This window comes from Simochromis diagramma, unplaced genomic scaffold, assembly GCF_900408965.1.
Source record: "Simochromis diagramma unplaced genomic scaffold, fSimDia1.1 OVJJ01000061.1, whole genome shotgun sequence".
Classification (NCBI taxonomy): domain Eukaryota; kingdom Metazoa; phylum Chordata; class Actinopteri; order Cichliformes; family Cichlidae; genus Simochromis; species Simochromis diagramma.
Genome location: NW_024386945.1, coordinates 2,640,072 through 2,656,449, shown reverse-complemented (window position 1 = coordinate 2,656,449; position 16,378 = coordinate 2,640,072). Strand labels below are relative to the sequence as shown.

Below are 16,378 nucleotides of genomic sequence, written 5' to 3'. Positions count from 1 at the left end.
CGTCAAACTCACTACAAAGTGCCTTCTTCAGCATAATGACATTATCAGCTAACAATAAGAGTGTGAATGGAATTTTAATTCAACTGAGACTGAAAGACAGCTGCAACATATTCCCAGCAATAACAATATAATATTTACATTCCAAATTCTGAATACAAACTCCACACATGAAGAAAAGAGTCAAATTGTTATTGCTAAGCGCAATAGATGTGATTCCTTAGTCACTTAGAAGTGCTTTTACAATTAGGTCATAATCTTAAATACTCATCACTGGTTATAAACCTGTGTTTATATGTTAAGCTCGATATTAAGAAAATAAATAAATATCAAAAAACTGTATTAACAGTAAGAAAAAGGCCCTGTATAAAATGTTTTTTAAATAAAGAACTGCCCAAACTTCAACTTATGAAGCAGACGAGTAAGATTTAAGTGCTTGTAATATATTGTATGTTGCTTAGTTTAAAGGAAATTATACTCAAGTTTAAAAGATGGCATTTGAAAATAATAAAAGTAATAGCTAATTATTATTTCCATAGGCATGATGAATGTAAAAAGTCAAATTCTTCCCAAGCTTTTAAATCAAATAAGAAAGGCCTGGCAGCACTTAGACTGAGTTGTCAATCAATGAGAAGCCACAGTATTCTTAAGGTAACATTAGTTCACTTTGCATCGGTCACTGAAACTAATAAAAAAAAATGATCAGTATCATGCTTCTATACTTACATTTTTTAAGCTTCTAAATCGATCCACAAGCATTTTGCGACTTCAATTCTTCCATGATATGGAAGCTAAACCAGCTAAACATTCAACATATATTAAAACATGTGCATGTGACAAATTATGTCAGTCTAAAAAATAATAGTTTCTATACATCATACACAGCTTCTGAATAAAACAGTGAAGCGTTACAGTGAATATGAGAGCAATATAAAATAAGAAATTGTATTATACAATCCCATTAAATTATGTAATTGGACTTACGGGAAAACATGTGACTACATCATAAACAACATTTGAAGATTAAAAACAAAAGCATGAACAATAAGTTAAGTCGAAAAGCTTCCTGATTGACAAAAATGTCAGTCCAAGTCCAAAATCCCTTTACAGGGGAAATATAGGTTGTGGGGGTAGATGGGGGCATAAGGTCATTCAGGGAAGTCTGCAGTGTGGCCATGAGCTTTCGGAAGGCTGGGCTCTTTTGAAGGTGTACATCCAGGGCGGACTGGTGCTAAGAAATGGTGGGGATCCCTGTATGTTGTTGGGAGGTGAGCAGATTTAGCAGGCTGTGGAGGGGCTGGCTGAGTTTCCTGGGAAGGTGTTGCTGGCCTCTGGAACTCAGGTTCTTCGGTTTTAGCCACCCCACCCTGGATGTTGTCTCCCTGTGGTCTTGCACAGGGGGTTATGGAGGCATCGGGCCTCGCAGGGGAGGAAAACGACACTCGACCAGAGGTGGGGCTGAGATCGTTGGGTTGCTGCTCCTCCTTTGCGGTCACGTCTTCTGAATGGTACTCTTTGAGGCGGATGTGCCAGGCGAGGCTGCAGACTGCAGACACTGTCTTGAATTGGTGGATGACGTTCCTTGGGATAAAGTAAATGTCATCGTCACACAGCTGGGCGCGGATATAGCGAATGCCTTCCCTCCTCAGCTGGTTGAGCTTTGCATCATCCACCCATTGAACACACTGCACAAAGAACGAAGACACATAGCGGTTTTATTTTAAAGCAAACAAAAAAAACCCCGCTATAATATAAAAAACAAAACAAAAACACATTGCTATAAAGCCGCATGTCTCACCTGAGCTACTGGAGGTTCGTACAGATCCAGCTGCAGCCTCTGGACAACTTCATTGAAGTCCCCAGCATCAAAACACACTACATCTTTGGTTATACGTGGTCGGTTATTCCTGTAAGAGATTTTAAAAAAGAAACAAAGTATATCGAAAAGTTACTTTCCCACTTCACATATCATGATGCATGAGGTGCTGCTATCGCATCATCTTTATTTAAGAGATACTCACCCTTCTCCGAAATGCACTGCTTTCAGTACACCGACAGCAGCAGTGCTCTGCCAGTCAAAACTCTGCCCAATATGATCAGCATGGGCCTTAGTCCGGTCTTCAAAGAGAACCTCCCTGGGTTCACTGGTTCTCGGTAGGTAGTGCAGATTTTTTACCTCATTCATGGACCTGAAGAAACACACAAGAAGAAGAAAACCAGAGGTTACATCATGAGTACTTTGCCTATATACACTGATAAACCCACAGATGAACTTGTACCTGCGCCGTTTGAAAGGAGACTTAGGCATGTCAGCAGTGGGCACCATCTGTTCACCTGGTCGGACCCACATGATCGGCCCATCATCACTCTGAGAGCGACAGTCCAGTTTTAGACTAGAGAGGGTTCCCCATGGGAGGGTCATCTGTGATGATATACACAGACACAAACATTAAGAAACATCAAGGCATCAAGTTTACCTTGATATGCATCATATTACAGCCTATTAAGCATATGCAATTTGCCGATGAGCCCTGTATATGCTGGGTAATGCTGGAGGATGGTGGTAACAACTTGTAACCAGTAGGAATGTGTTAGCACTAGATCAATCATAGAGTATTGGTACTTCTTAACATTCCTGACAGCAACATACTGTATTCAACATCTTCAAGTCTACGGCCCAGAACGTAAGTACTGCAACAAGTTTTTGCTTCCTGTACTTTAGGCTTCGAGCATATTCAATTTGAAATAATCATTGGAAAGTCAGGTTCAGTTTTAGAATCACTTTAAATACACAGTCCCTACCATTTAGGATTTCATAAATAAGGCCAAATGAAAAAAATTGCCATTTTTCATATGCAATATTTTGCTTTTTGCAGGCAATAACTTGCTGAAGTCTTCAGGACTCTATATTTGTATTTTCTGTGCTCCATTAAGCTTTCACTAGAGCCAACATCAGTTATTGTTTGTTATGCAACACAATGCATGTTGTTCTCAATTTATTTGGATGAATAATGGCACACATAAGGCTCTAGTATACCTCTGGATTCATCCGATTTCTTATGTTAGCATTAAAATAATCACTTAGTGCTAATGTTGAGTGACCTAATGTTTACTGGTTAGGGCACATACAGCATGAGAAGGGTCCAACTGCAGCCTTACAGAACCAAGTAGCTAGTTTCACAGTACTTTACAACCTACTGCTTACTCTAACTTTATGGAACAAAGGGCTGCAGCAATGTATGCATACTCTTGTCCCACTTCTTTAGCATATGGTACACAAAACAAAATTGTTACAAAACCTAAGTGCTGTGTGAGCCATGTAGGCAGACTACAAACTTCCATCTATTAGGACTCTAATATTTCCTCTGACCTTGAGAAATGGTGACTCTTCCAGCATGTCCAGGAAATCTGGGAAGTAATCTCCAACTTCCTCGTCAACAGCTCCAACCAAGCTGATCTGCCTCATGGGTCCTGCTCGGTAAGTCCCTGAACAGTAAGTCCGATTCACCTAGGACAGCAGAAATTTTAAATATATTTCAGGGTGTGTGCTACAGTCTAACTTACTGTCTTTGTATACTGCATTTAGACACAAAACAAATGACTGTTAAATGTCAAAACCCGAAGAAGAATGGGCACTCTCATATCACAGATTAATGATTGCGACAAAGCTTCAGTGACACTTTATGGCTAACAGATTCGATTTACTCAGTCACACATCACCTGGTAGCATATTCAAAGGAGGGGGAAAATCCATACACGAGTCACTCTAATGGATTTCTGGCCCGTGTGTGTCTAGCCGAGACACTACAGACCGTAATCTGTGAGTCACACCTTTATTTGTAGAAGCACATAAATGCATAGAAAATATACTAGACTACAGTCATTGTAGCAAAATGATCAAACGCTTCATGAATCACAGACGTGATCAGCAACATAAACACTGCTGTTTTATGTAATGACCTAGTAAAATTCTGTAGTAAGTAAAAACAACAACAAAAACATTTTGTGCATTTATGCAGTGGTGAGACGACAAACTGCTGAGCTCTGTATCCTTTTCAGCATCGCACATTTGCAGATGTACTGACACAGTTTCATCTTTCTGCAGTTAGGAATCAATTTGCAACTAGGGCTGAGTATCGTCACTGATTTCTAGAATCGATTCAATTCCGATTCACAAGGTCCCGAATTGATTCGATTCGAGTCGGGGAAATTTTGCCTCAGACAGTCTGAAATATTATATTTATTCGGATCACTTATCAGTACATGTCAATATTTTTATATCTATAAAAAGAAAGTTGTGAGACTTTATCAAAGGTGTAAGTATCACAGCAGATTTGTGTCAAAGTAACTGAGTATAAAACACAGAAAAACATGAAGGCGGTTTCCTGGTCTGAGTTTTTATAGCACATGACCTTAAAAATATTGTGCAGTCAAAAACGAAGTGAAGCAGAGCAAAGTTACAGAGGTTTGATTAAAGACACAGCTAAGCCTTTTCCAATTTTGCATAATTTTAAAAAGTTTACATTTGTTCAGTATTGAACGGCAGAAATGAGGCTTTCTTGTCAGAAGTAAGGAAAACAACCCAAAACAAACAAAAAAACAAACAAAAAAACAAACAAACAAACAAACAAAAAAAAACAGTGGCCGACACCATAGACTGGTGGGTAATAAGTAAGCGAGTAATGCAAAAAACAGAGTTTTTTAGATGGAAAACTATTCCTGAGAGAGAGAAAGTGAGAGAGAGAGCTCATGAAGTGGGATTTTATCGTGGTGGAAGCAAAACAGCAAAAGTAAGAGGAAATTCGTGACGATGTTTATGTAAAGCGTAGTTTGGATCTTCTTTTGCTGCTGGTTCAGTCAATATTGTTTGGAGAGAGATCAAACCTGAAGCTTCAGAATCAGCGCAAAAAGGATGTAAACACAAAGCGCCCGCCGATGGTTGTAGAAAGTTTGTGAGGTTTAACTTGAGATTTTGGCATTTCGGGGCAAAATACATTTATATTTAAAAATCGATTCAGGATTTTAATGAATCGATATCACATTATCCAAGCCAAAATCGATTTTAATCGATAAATCGATAATCAAAACCCACCCCTATTTGCAACGTCATGAAACAACTGTGACTGTAAGTGCCCACTGAGAGCAAACACAAACACACCTCAACTTAATGAGAATATACATTAAACACAGACAGCTACTGAGAGGCAAATATTTTTGTACCTCATTTAAGATCGTGGCTTTTGTAAGACTTGCTCTGACTCACAACAATATTGATTTTATCTAAAATTTGTTTTCCGTTTTAGTGTATCGCATCTCACCAGAAAAAGTATCTGCACCTGATGTATAAACACTGGTGTATGTGGGGGAACTCATTGCCATCATGGGCGATGCTATCCATTTCCACTATCTACAACTTAAAAACACTCAGTCTGATAGTTTTCGTTCATGACAGATAATCTCAGCTGTAACCTGATTTACTCCATTTATGTTTTTGCATCTCTGACACAAAAATGTTCTTAAAAACCCCCCCAAAAAACCAAACAAACAAACCCAACATATTCTGCAAGTTTAAATTTGCTCTTCCCAAAACTACCCCCTCTATAAATCCACTTATGCTCTGAAATTATAGCACAAGAAGTTTTGTACTGTTAGTTGATTAAAACCAAGGGATCTTTACACTAAAACATCTATTAAAAGCAATATATATTTAACATTTAGTTAGTTCCATTCATAATGGAAATTACTCTTTTCAGCCTTTTTTAAAAAATAAAATAAAATATTTTAAACACAAATTCATGCTGATCAGCATCTAAGCACTCTGCTCACCCCAAGCAGTGTCCTGTACTGTATTTGTTTATGGAAGTCACGAGGGATTCTGTTTACATTTTTTGTGTTATGGTCAAGAGAACCCTTTGCCCTTTTCACATACCTGAGACTGAAAGTTGGCAATAGTGGTAGTCTCAATGTCTTTCTTGCCCATTATCTCCATTTTGACCGGCGTGTTGGGGAAGTTGAAGGCAAAGTAGTCCAAGAAGTCCGGTAGGTATGCAGCTGCATTGTGTACTACTGACAAGGCGTATGAGGCTGCACCTTTAGGCTTTTCGGCAAAAGCCAGCTTCAGAAATTCCTGGGCAAAGCACTCCATCTCAGCCGGACTAAGACAGGCCAACTCGTCAGCATAGGCGTGCAAGATAGACCCCCCACCATTGGGTTGCCTTTCCTCGTGTATGAAGCGTCCATATCGTGTTCCTGTCTGGAGACAGGAGCTGCGGATGTAGTGGTCCTGGTGGGAAAAGAAGGGGGCGTGAACCTGTTTGAGAGCATGGAGGTGGGCCGGGTAGTCGACAGCATCTCTGCCGGGATGGTGATTGCTTTCATGCTTAATGCTGCCAGGCAGAGAAGGATCTTTTCCAACCCCTGAGCATACAGTCTGAACGGCTTTGTTGTGCATGTGTCGAACCTTCTTGACACCGTGCTCATCCTCATGATTCTTCTTCTTCTTCTTTTTTTTCTTAAGGAGATATTCTTCTAGTGTTAAAGACTTGCCATTCTCATTGTGAGGCCTTGGCTCTACAAGTAAATGAGCAGCTAAAAGTTAGAAAAGAAGGATGTGCATAAAAAAAAGCTGTGTTTAGCTCTGTTCTTTAGTCAACCCATAATGCAGCAGACTAGCAATGATGATTAAAGGGAGGTTCGGGGACATATTTTCTGTAAGTTTTACGTATTCATTGCTTCTTTTTTTTCTTATTTACTGTCAAAGGATATACACTAGGTCAGTTGTATATCTACTCTATAAACTGCACTACTTAACAGCAAACATTACAAATTGTTATAATCAAAAGACTCACACATTACATGCCATTACTTGTCATTCAGATCCCCCCAACATCCATCTTCAAATGCCAACAGTCTTTAAACGAAAGTAAATAAATAAATAAATGAAAATAGCAAAGCTCACCCTTCTTTTTCTTCAGTTCGGCGTGTTTCACATTTGCTTCTTCATTTTCCTTCTTCAGCTTTAGTTTCAGGTCCTTATCCCTGGGCTTTTCTTTGAATTCCTGGGGCTTGGCCTTGACCACTTTGAGAGGCGTGAAAGTGAAGAGCGCAGGTGGCTGTGAAGGCACCGTTTGCTTCTTCTGTAGCTGCTCCGGCACCTTTCGCGGCTGAGGCGGAGGAAAAATCGGCTTCTTCGTGCCGTTGGTGAGGCTGTGATTGTGATGGTGGCTGTGCAGGACGTGCTTGTCCGTGCTGAAGTTGTGGGGCTTGGGATTTTGCTGCAGCTGATGCGGCTGATGGATTCGGTGCTCGGCATGTTTGTGATTATGATGATGGTGATGGAGCTTCACTTTTTTCGCTTCTTTTTCAGACCTCTCCCGTTTGTCGGCCAACGGTGACAAGTCCCTTTTCTTTTTCTTCTTCTTCTCTTTCATGAATCGCTCCAGACGATCCCTTACCATTTTGTCTTCTACTTTGGCACGGAGCAAGTCGACCTGAGCTGCCATCTTTGCACGTACAGTAGTCAACAATTTAAAGGACTCTGGGTTCCTACTGCGCAGGTCCCCGACAATATGTAGTCCTCTTGCCGTTAATTTGTAGTTCCCTTCGCCGATTTGAGTCCATTGCGCACGCGCAACGCATTGATCTGTAGGTAATGTAGTTTAAAGACGGCGCATGGCTGCATGGGAGTTGGAGTTTGGAATGTACTGAATGCGTGCGGCTTTGCACGCACTCACCTCCGCTCAGCTGACGTAATGGTTAACCCACTGGAGGCGGAGCTTTTGCGTTTGCAGCGGGTGAGAGCTGTGAAGTAGCAATATTACACGCCACAAGGATAAACCACTGTAACCGACTCCAATTTGAGGTAAAAATATATATATTTTTTAAAGTTGTCATCATAATGCAGTGGCACACCCACTAGAGGCGAAAAAAAGAGGACAAAACAAACATGTTGAATCAGTAAACCTTTATTTATCAGTGCATGAACAAAATGCCATGACCAGATTATTATTATTTCTGTTGAACCACTTTATAGCATTTCCTCTCAGTTCCCTTCCCTTAAAAAAATAATGAAACAATTTAGAGGATTTTTTCCTGCATGAAGGCAAATATTTATACAGGTGCTGTACAATTTATAAACATTTACAACTACCATGATGTAAAACTAAAAGTTTTTTTTTTATATATTTATATATATATGTATATATGTTGGAGCAATACAAGGCCACAGTATCATACATGGTAATGGCATGAACAGTAATTAATACAGTATCGCATCATAGTCACAATAAAGTGGACAATAAATTAAGCAGTGGTCTTACAGACCCACAGATGCATGTATTACTGCTTCACATCCTTATGGGTTGGGTTCAAGCAATAATTTGCTTGTGAACAGCAGTGTATAAACCACTAGGTGTCTCTACTCCACAGGAGAAACACTGGAACGATGCTACATTGTCATTTTAGAGCAGGGCAACATATCCCAATAACTTTTTTATTACACTGAATTTATTAAAAAAATAAAGTTGACAAACCTTAGATTGTAATTTCAAGCCAGACTCCTAAAGAAATGGTACTGCCAATTTCATGCACTATATGTTCAATCACCAAAGGGTGACTATTTGGTGAATTCTTCAGGCATCTGGCCTATAATGGAGCATAATATTAATACTATACTACTTAAATCATGGGGGTCATGTACTAAAAATAATGATCAAAAATAGATATTTGTGTTGGAACCATCTGTTTTTGTGCCTATATTTATGGTTAACAAAAAGACATATCTTCTAATGTTTTTAGTAAGTTAAAAGCCAGATGTCTCACTTCTTACAGTCAGCCTCTGTTAATTCAATTCATGTATAATATGAGTCGATATATGTGTAACCACTTTGTTAAATGAGATATGTTTCATTTTCAGTATAGTCGATGCTACAGTGATATTTAAAATACACAGGCCTACAAGTCAGCTTGTATACGTACACGCAGGCAGAGGACCTAAAATACAGAGCTGTGAACAGTCAGCAACTTTATGAATCAGGCTTGAATGAAATTAGATGCATAAACTGCAGTCTTTGAATGGATTCTTTTAGATGGAGATGCTTATCTACACGTTCCATTTCTACCTTGCCTCATCAAGTCCACGTGAAAAGTGAAATTATGTGTACTAACTGTTCTGTGTACATTTAATTTCAATAAATTACATTATGCTTTATTTTCATTAACACACATATAACAAACATTAGAACTATAACCACAAGTATCTGGTCTGCTGATTTATGCATATAAAGCTCCAGGGTAGTCTTTCCATTCTCTGATATGCTAAGGGGATTCATGTCTTCGCATGTATGAATGCAGTCACACAGACGATTCACGACTCTAGTCGGTCTCAAAAAAAACAAACCATAAAGGACTTACAAGACAGTTTCGCTTTTAAGACAGCGATCAGAGAAAATCACAAGTCTCAGTTTTTAAAACATCCATTTGTGACAGCAAAAGTGAGTTAGTCTCACCTGGAAGAAAAGCTGTGATTGCATGTGTATGCCTTTAAACCTTCAAACGTGACACACGTAATAAAAAAAACCCAAAACAAACAAACAAACAAAAAAAACTGGATCCTTCATCGTGGTGGGGAGGAGAGCAGTTTATCCAAAAAACCCACAAACAGTCTCACAGTGAGTGCAATTAGGAGCAGCTTCTTTATATTACCGGAGTCTCTGATTGGCACAAAATAGACGTCATTGTTACTTCCAAATACCACACTCAGAACCCATCTGTTACACACATGCTTACACATCATTATACAGTACAAATTCTCATGTAGGTACAACGTGTGTCGGATCAGATATCAGCAGCTTGATGCAAACTGATGTAGGCAAAGTGGTTGGAGAAAAAAAAAAATAATCAGGAGCAATGAGAAGCTATGTTGCTGGTTGCACAGTGATCTGCTATGTCAGACATGTCTAAAAAAAATAATCCTTCAATTCTGAATTCATGTTTGTGGCTCAGCTTTTTCTTCATATATGCAGAGTCCTGGCAGGGTTTCAGATATCTGCATATGTGGTGTCCACTCGGGACTGGATCTTGGCAGAACTGGGAACTTTCCACGGGCCCGGGGTGATGGGACCCTTCTTGCTGGTAGTGTTCCCATTGCAGCTGGGGTCTGGGATGCTACTGTTGGAACCTCGTGGGTCCTTTTTATTCACTTCTTCAGTTGAACCGTGGTACTTGCCATCTCGATGTTCCTTGTCCCGTTTGTCTCTTCCGGTCTTTCGGCTCAGTGTGCCACCATCAGCGTCTGACCCCACCCTCTCCCTGTATGCTTGGGAGTTGGATTTTTGGACCAGTGCCTCTTGCTCAGCCCTCTTTGCCTTTCTGTAGTAATCAGTGGTTCCCCAGGTTTTGTCTCCACTCTCTGTAGCTCCTCTTTCCTGCCAGTAAGCTGAATCAGTCTGCTTGTACCTCAGGTCCTTCTCTTCTCCAGAGGCAATATTGGGCTTTTGGCCAGCTGGGCGCCTGGGGCTGTGAGGCTCCTCCAGGTTGCTCAAAGGCACGGCAGGGTCACGTTCCCACTTGGAGCCTCTCTGTCCCTGGGCTTTTCTGTCCTTGCTCATGTCCTCCAGGGATCCGCTGTGGCCTTTGTCTGTTTTTCGAGGGCTCTGGGAGCGATCTATGTGCTCCCTTTGGCCTTCAGTGGCTCTTTTGGGGCTACCACTTGCGGAGTCGCTCCTGCTTGTTTTATTGGTCTGGGTGCTTGGGCTGGTGGTGCGCTTATGGTTAGGGTCAGAGAGCTGCTGTCCTCTTGGTTTGTTAGCCTGCCTACCATGCTCCCTCGCAGCACCAGGGGACCCACGTTCTATGCCGTCACCCCCAGGGAACTCATCAGGGGCAGATATTTTGGGTGAGGATGGGGAAAGTTCAGAGGTAGAGAGGGAGACAGAGGATGGAGAAGCTGGAGATGACTGCCCGTCAGATACAGAGAATCTGGGAAAGCTTGAGGTTGGAATGGTTACTTTGTCCTTTGAACCTACGAAGCAAGCAGCAGATAGTAAGAAAAAAGTTTGAGCTAAGCAAAAAAACTGCTATGTGAAAGCAAAGAAACTGCAGAAGCTAAAAAAAAATCATAACGAGATATTTTTTGCACATTCAACAAAGATTAAAGATGATTAAATAAGTCATACAATAGAAGCGCGATATGCTCAGTTTTTGGAAAAAAGATTTTTTCCGTCTACCACACTTTCTGTAATAGTCCTTTGTAATAGCCCCCTCTAATATATTTGCCTTGTTTGAGATGTGTATCAGCTGACAACGTAGCTATCAATGAAAAGGTGCTAGAGTTCACTCGGCACTGACGTTTCAATTTTCCCCAGAGCTGATAAGAACTGCACAGCTGTAGTTGAGAGCAGATATATGCAGCAGAAAAAAACAGAGAGAGAAAAGTGAGCGTGATGGACTTAGAGGTGCTGAAATGAGCTTTTGGATTTCTAAGAGCAACAACTCAGAGAAATTCATTCAAATAATTTGGTCTTTGGATTGAAAGATTGATGCCAGTGAATAAACACAGATCCTTTTACTACTTTTCCACTCACTGATCAATATCTGGTTAAGAACTTCTCTCCAGGCCTCCATCTTCACTCAAACTAAGGACGCAGTGAGTGTTCAGTGGCATCTTGTTTTGTAATACCCTTAAAAAATAACCTGTGAGGCTCAGAAGCCTTCCAATGCTCCTGCTGGCCTGTTTGTTCTTCTAGGACTCACTGCTTTAGTTCAGCCCTCTGGATAGTCTGGTTATACTGTAATACATTAGGTTATTACTGAGCTACAACGAACTGATCTATTCAGGCTGATCATGGGGGATGACATAGTGGATAGAGAATAACACTTTAATTTGGGAGTTAAATCACTCTGAAAGGAGAGTTCTAAGACAAAAGTAGGTGGAGTACAAGGATTACCAATGTTATTAGGGACAGACCAAGAAAAGCAGTGAGGCCTTTAGTGATGCTCTGGTTTCATGTAGAAGCACAGGGTGGAAGAAGAGTTCAGACCTATAGAAGGAAGAGATAAAAGTAGAAATAGACAGCCGTGCTAGAGCAGAAAACAGAGAAAGCAAGGCAGATAAAGAGCACAAAAGGCAGATCCAAATAGCAGTAGTAAAACAGAATGAGAAGAGAGAAAAGTCAAGAAAGCTTGCAACACATGCATGAGAAAAAGGAAACTCGGCACCCTGCTATCTAGCATATCCATACAAAAGCTTCTCTATATGTATGACTAATAAGCTATTAAGTAGATCTATATGCAGCGGCGACAACATGCACGCAGTGCTCTGCAATAACTCACTGTGATCCGGGACCAAGCCCTGGCCAGGTCGGAGAAGTAGATGAACTTTATTGCCTCCTGCTTGGATCAGCTCAATTGCCCGAGTGTGTGTAATGCCCTGTGTGGCCTCGCCATTGATCTCCACTATTTGATCTCCAACCTGACAAATAATAATAAAAGAAAAAAAAAAATCTATTAACATTAACTTTTCCACTGCTAGGGGCAGGATGTCTCATTTTGCCCGAGGTACAGTGCTCTGTGAGAAACTCAAAGCTTTGATTAGGAACTATTGCACTTCAATAAAGTGGAGAAAGAAAACATACATGTATCCTGCCATCTTTAAGAGCGGGTCCCTCCTCGGCCAGTCGAAGAATGAACAGCCCCATGTTATACTCTTTCCCTCCTCTCAGGCTGAAGCCGAAGCCTCTCTGGCTGCGTTCCAGCTCCACCACAAAGCAGCCCTGTTGTTCACAAGAAAGATTGTGAGCTTTTAAGACTGAAGCAATTGATGCAAAATCATTCCTGAGGTGGAAATGAATCTGGAAAATCTATTACTTGGTTGATATATATCACGATCAAGAGTTTCTGGGGATCAATTGACACCAGGGCAGAATGACAAGATTACAACCATAAAATACTACAACTGGGGAAATATAAACATCAATGGCCTCACCTGCTTAGGGCCCGATGGAATGAGAGTTCCTGTCCCATCTCTTGGTGAAAGATGATTCTTAGCCTCGGAGTCACCATTCCTACCCCAGAGAAGATGCATTACAGTGTAATTTACTATAATATGACACTAAATATTTACTATATTTAGAAAACAATATTTCAAAGACATGAAATAGACGTCGTTTATTATGAAAATTTGAGTCAGTAAACAGTTATTCTGACGAGGTTGACTGTGATATGTTATGCGCAATATTCATACCAAAAATAATAAGAAGCAACTATGGTGGCAGTTTAAAGGCGAGGGAAACACAGCCCGTTGTATAACCCAGGTAAACTAGACGAGTATTAGCTGTTTGCTAATCCACTGGCATTTATAAAGGCCAATAAATGAATACTAAAAGAGAAAAGAAGAAACACCCTTTAACCATCTTATGAGTGTTGACATTGCAGGTCTATCAGAGGGCACTCTGGCAACCAACATGCTTGAAATGCCACAAACACAACTGATCCAAGCAAACTGGGCAGAGCATAAACGAGTAAATAAATAACGTAAGAAATATCAGGGGAATCTGTTTATGCCTCATGTGTCTGAAAGGAAAAAAGAATCGATCGAAAATATATCAGAATATCAGGATTTTAAATCACTAAAAATCACACACACATATACACGGACACACTAAAATATCAACATTGGCCTCAAAAATCGAATTCTAATGAAAACCCATAAAATGCATGCGTTCGGTGCTCTCGTACATACATGCCTGTACCACCAGCTTATTCAAATGTAATATTAGTAACAATGTTTTTATGCATATCCCATTTTAAATATAGAATCAGAGAGCAAAAACAAAAAAGGAGAAAAGGAGTCTAATTCTGTTCCCTCTCTGCTGTGTCCAGTGTGAGATCCACACGTTACTCCTCCTTCATTACAGCAGCATGAGCCTCTTTTTGTTGGCTTCATTATGCAACACACAGAGAAATGTAAATTCTTCAAAGAACCATGTTGCTTTTACATTTCAGTGATAGATAAGGGGGCATACTTTAATGCTTCGCAGAGCTCATTACAATGCCTTTGTGAGAACTTCGCTGTGCTGACGCACTATATAAAGAGCGTAGGAATTCTTACCAGCTCTAGCTTTCAGAAGAGTTTGCACACTTTATGCCACCAAGCTGAGAGTTTCAGCTCATATCTGAGCCTAGTGTGACCCAAGGCATGTTGGTGATTAAGCGGAGAGGAAGAGGCTGAGGACTGGACAGGGGGCTAAATGTGGAGAATATGAATGCATGCTGATGGGCAGTGAGCGGACGTGGGCAAGAAATGATGGTGGCAAATTTCTGTGGCAGTGGGATTAAAAAGTCTGACACAGGTGGCCTTGTTTAAAAAGAAAGATCAAAGGGGAAGCAAGACTCCCTATTAATCTGTCTCTTTTCCTTTGCTTCACCATCCAAAGGGTGACCATAGGGGGATTTTCTGTCTTTTTGGATAACGAGGAGTGTGTGAGGCACAAGAGATAGTAATGGGCCACATTGCAGCACAAAACCGAAGGCGCTTTGAGAGGATTGGGGCTAATTTATGGTTCAAGTGGCAGAACCTGTATTAGATTGTCTCCAGTGGACTTAGTATTTCAAAGGGGAATACTGGTAAGCCTGTGTGGATGCTCAAGCTTGTGTGGGAGTATGCGTGTATAATCGTTTACCTGTCTTGGTAGCTGGGAGGCTGTTGGCCTACAGCTCTGTGTTGTGCCGAAGGGCTCTGTTTGGCTGAATTTGTTCCAGACGGAGGAGCGCTGTCTGTAAAAGTAAAAGTGTGCCAAGATTCCTCATGATCTTATTCCCGGAAAATACAGTTAAAAAACAAAGCAAACAATGACAAAAGAACAGCGCAGCAACACTGTGACTTGGTCCGTGTCAACTCACCATCTTCAGGCACAACAGTAAGAGTGACAATGTTTCCAGCATCCTTGATGAGTTGAACAATATCGTTGTGTGAAAGCTCCATGATGGAGCGGCCGTTGACAGCAGAAATACGGTCTCCCACCTTCATTTGACCTATACGGTCTGTAGGGCTGCCTTCAATAATACGACCAATTTTGTGAGGTATAACTGGAAGAGAGCAAATCAGAGAAATGACAGTCTGCAGTGTGGGATGTTTATGCAACTCTATAAGCCCAACATTTAGAGACCAAATTTTAAGTAAGAACACATAATGCCTTTATGTGATGTCCTGCACATCATGTAAAAGCATTACGCACATGCTAACATATCAGTTTATGACTTATGTTACACTCAGTCTTAGTTGAGCACATACCCAATAAGCTCTTTACAGAGAATAGCTAAGATTAACAAGTTGTGCCATCAGCTTTGGAAGTATTTGAATATTAACAGTATGAAAATAGCATTTCTTATCTGAAAAGGGAATTTATTGTTTGCGATTATTTCAGGACAATCCTTTCAAAAATGACTTTAACGCTTCCCTCCCTACATGTTCTCCACTAGCATAACTAAATGTCAATAAGTAACAGATTTTGCTGGAAATGTGTTTGATGTTTAAAAGATTTTGCAATGTTCCAAAAAGTAAAAACACAATATAGGATTTCATTTTTAAGGATTTATTGATTTTATTTATTTCTAACCTCCAGGTGGGGGCTTGTTCTTTGACGTGAGGATGACAAAGCCAAAGCCTTCGTTGTCTTTGCGCTGCAGAGTAACATCAAAGCGCTCAGGACGGGTAGGCTGAGCAGGCTGGATGATGCTTGGTGCTTCAGTACGAGGCATCTTGGGAGAGCTGTTGACCAAAGCAGATGCAACCTGCTGGGGCTGCTGGTTGTCATCTTCTCCTCCACCATCTTTAAAAAAAAAAAAAAAAAAAAAAAAAAAAAACGGTACAAAAATATTAAAAACACAAATGCTTAGCATTGTAGCAAATTTGGACTTCATTTCTAGGACTGATTAAAAAAGATGCGATATATTAACATTTCAGAATGATTCTACCAACACACGTTAAGTATGAGCAGTCTGATTTAGTTAACATAAATTTAAACCAATAACAATTATTTGACAAAATCTTTCTGATTTGCTCTTGCAGAGATCCTTCTGTAAATAATGCAGAAGCAGGGGCTTTATCAAAGAAGCCTTTCTGCAGCATGTCTTACCCACATTAAATGAAAGACCGTCAGCTCTACAGTTGAGATAAAAGGCCTTTCCAATTTGTTATTCATAAGACAAGCTAAGCAACCTCCATCTCTCTTCATTGTATGTTTGTTTTGCTGAGTCTCTGTTTTGCAAGCCAGCATCAGTGAATCGCTTTCTAAGCCCCCTGCTTTGAAAGCTTAAACCCTCACATGATTGATGCTTAATTTTTTGCAATGTGATCAAGCTGTTGTTGTGATACATCAAATCT

At 40.4% G+C, this 16,378-nt stretch overlaps 2 protein-coding genes across 4 annotated transcripts in view; both read right to left on the bottom strand.

Moving 5' to 3' along the window:
- Positions 1-55: 55 nt before the first annotated feature.
- LOC120737452 (lysine-specific demethylase 9) lies at positions 56-7,546 on the bottom strand. Of its 2 annotated transcripts, none has more exons than XM_040038161.1 (7): positions 6,956-7,546; positions 5,927-6,585; positions 3,368-3,505; positions 2,277-2,419; positions 2,019-2,186; positions 1,796-1,904; positions 56-1,682 (listed from the first exon to the last, which is right to left on the bottom strand). In XM_040038161.1, the coding sequence occupies exons 1-7, from the start codon at positions 7,497-7,499 to the stop codon at positions 1,146-1,148; spliced, it is 2,298 nt and encodes a 765-aa protein (XP_039894095.1). In that variant the 5' UTR covers positions 7,500-7,546; the 3' UTR covers positions 56-1,145. The 2 variants fall into 2 exon arrangements, with proteins under 2 accessions (XP_039894095.1, XP_039894096.1); XM_040038162.1 differs by having other exon boundaries at positions 5,927-6,567; positions 6,956-7,545.
- Positions 7,547-7,945: 399 nt separating this feature from the next.
- The window catches only part of magi3a (membrane associated guanylate kinase, WW and PDZ domain containing 3a), a 106,176-nt gene continuing 97,743 nt past the window's right edge, over positions 7,946-16,378 (bottom strand). The window contains exons 15-22 of one of the 2 annotated variants that reach the window (XM_040038160.1): positions 15,612-15,824; positions 14,896-15,081; positions 14,676-14,769; positions 12,980-13,058; positions 12,630-12,767; positions 12,328-12,466; positions 11,943-12,035; positions 10,904-11,017 (exon numbers count right to left, since the gene is read on the bottom strand). In XM_040038160.1, coding sequence (XP_039894094.1) covers positions 11,983-12,035; positions 12,328-12,466; positions 12,630-12,767; positions 12,980-13,058; positions 14,676-14,769; positions 14,896-15,081; positions 15,612-15,824 — 902 coding nt within the window. In that variant the 3' untranslated portion in view covers positions 10,904-11,017; positions 11,943-11,982. Of the gene's footprint in view, positions 11,018-11,942; positions 12,036-12,327; positions 12,467-12,629; positions 12,768-12,979; positions 13,059-14,675; positions 14,770-14,895; positions 15,082-15,611; positions 15,825-16,378 lie in introns of both variants that reach the window. The other variant, XM_040038159.1, reaches the window with a different exon arrangement.

Coding starts and splice junctions, on each gene's coding strand:
- LOC120737452 (XM_040038161.1), bottom strand. CDS start 7,499: ATGGCAGCTCAGGTCGACTTGCTCCGTGCCAAAGTAGAAGACAAAATG. Junction 6,586..6,955: donor CGAACTGAAGAAAAAGAAGG/GTGAGCTTTGCT, acceptor TCTAACTTTTAG/CTGCTCATTTACTTGTAGAG. Junction 1,905..2,018: donor GCAGTGCATTTCGGAGAAGG/GTGAGTATCTCT, acceptor AATCTCTTACAG/GAATAACCGACCACGTATAA.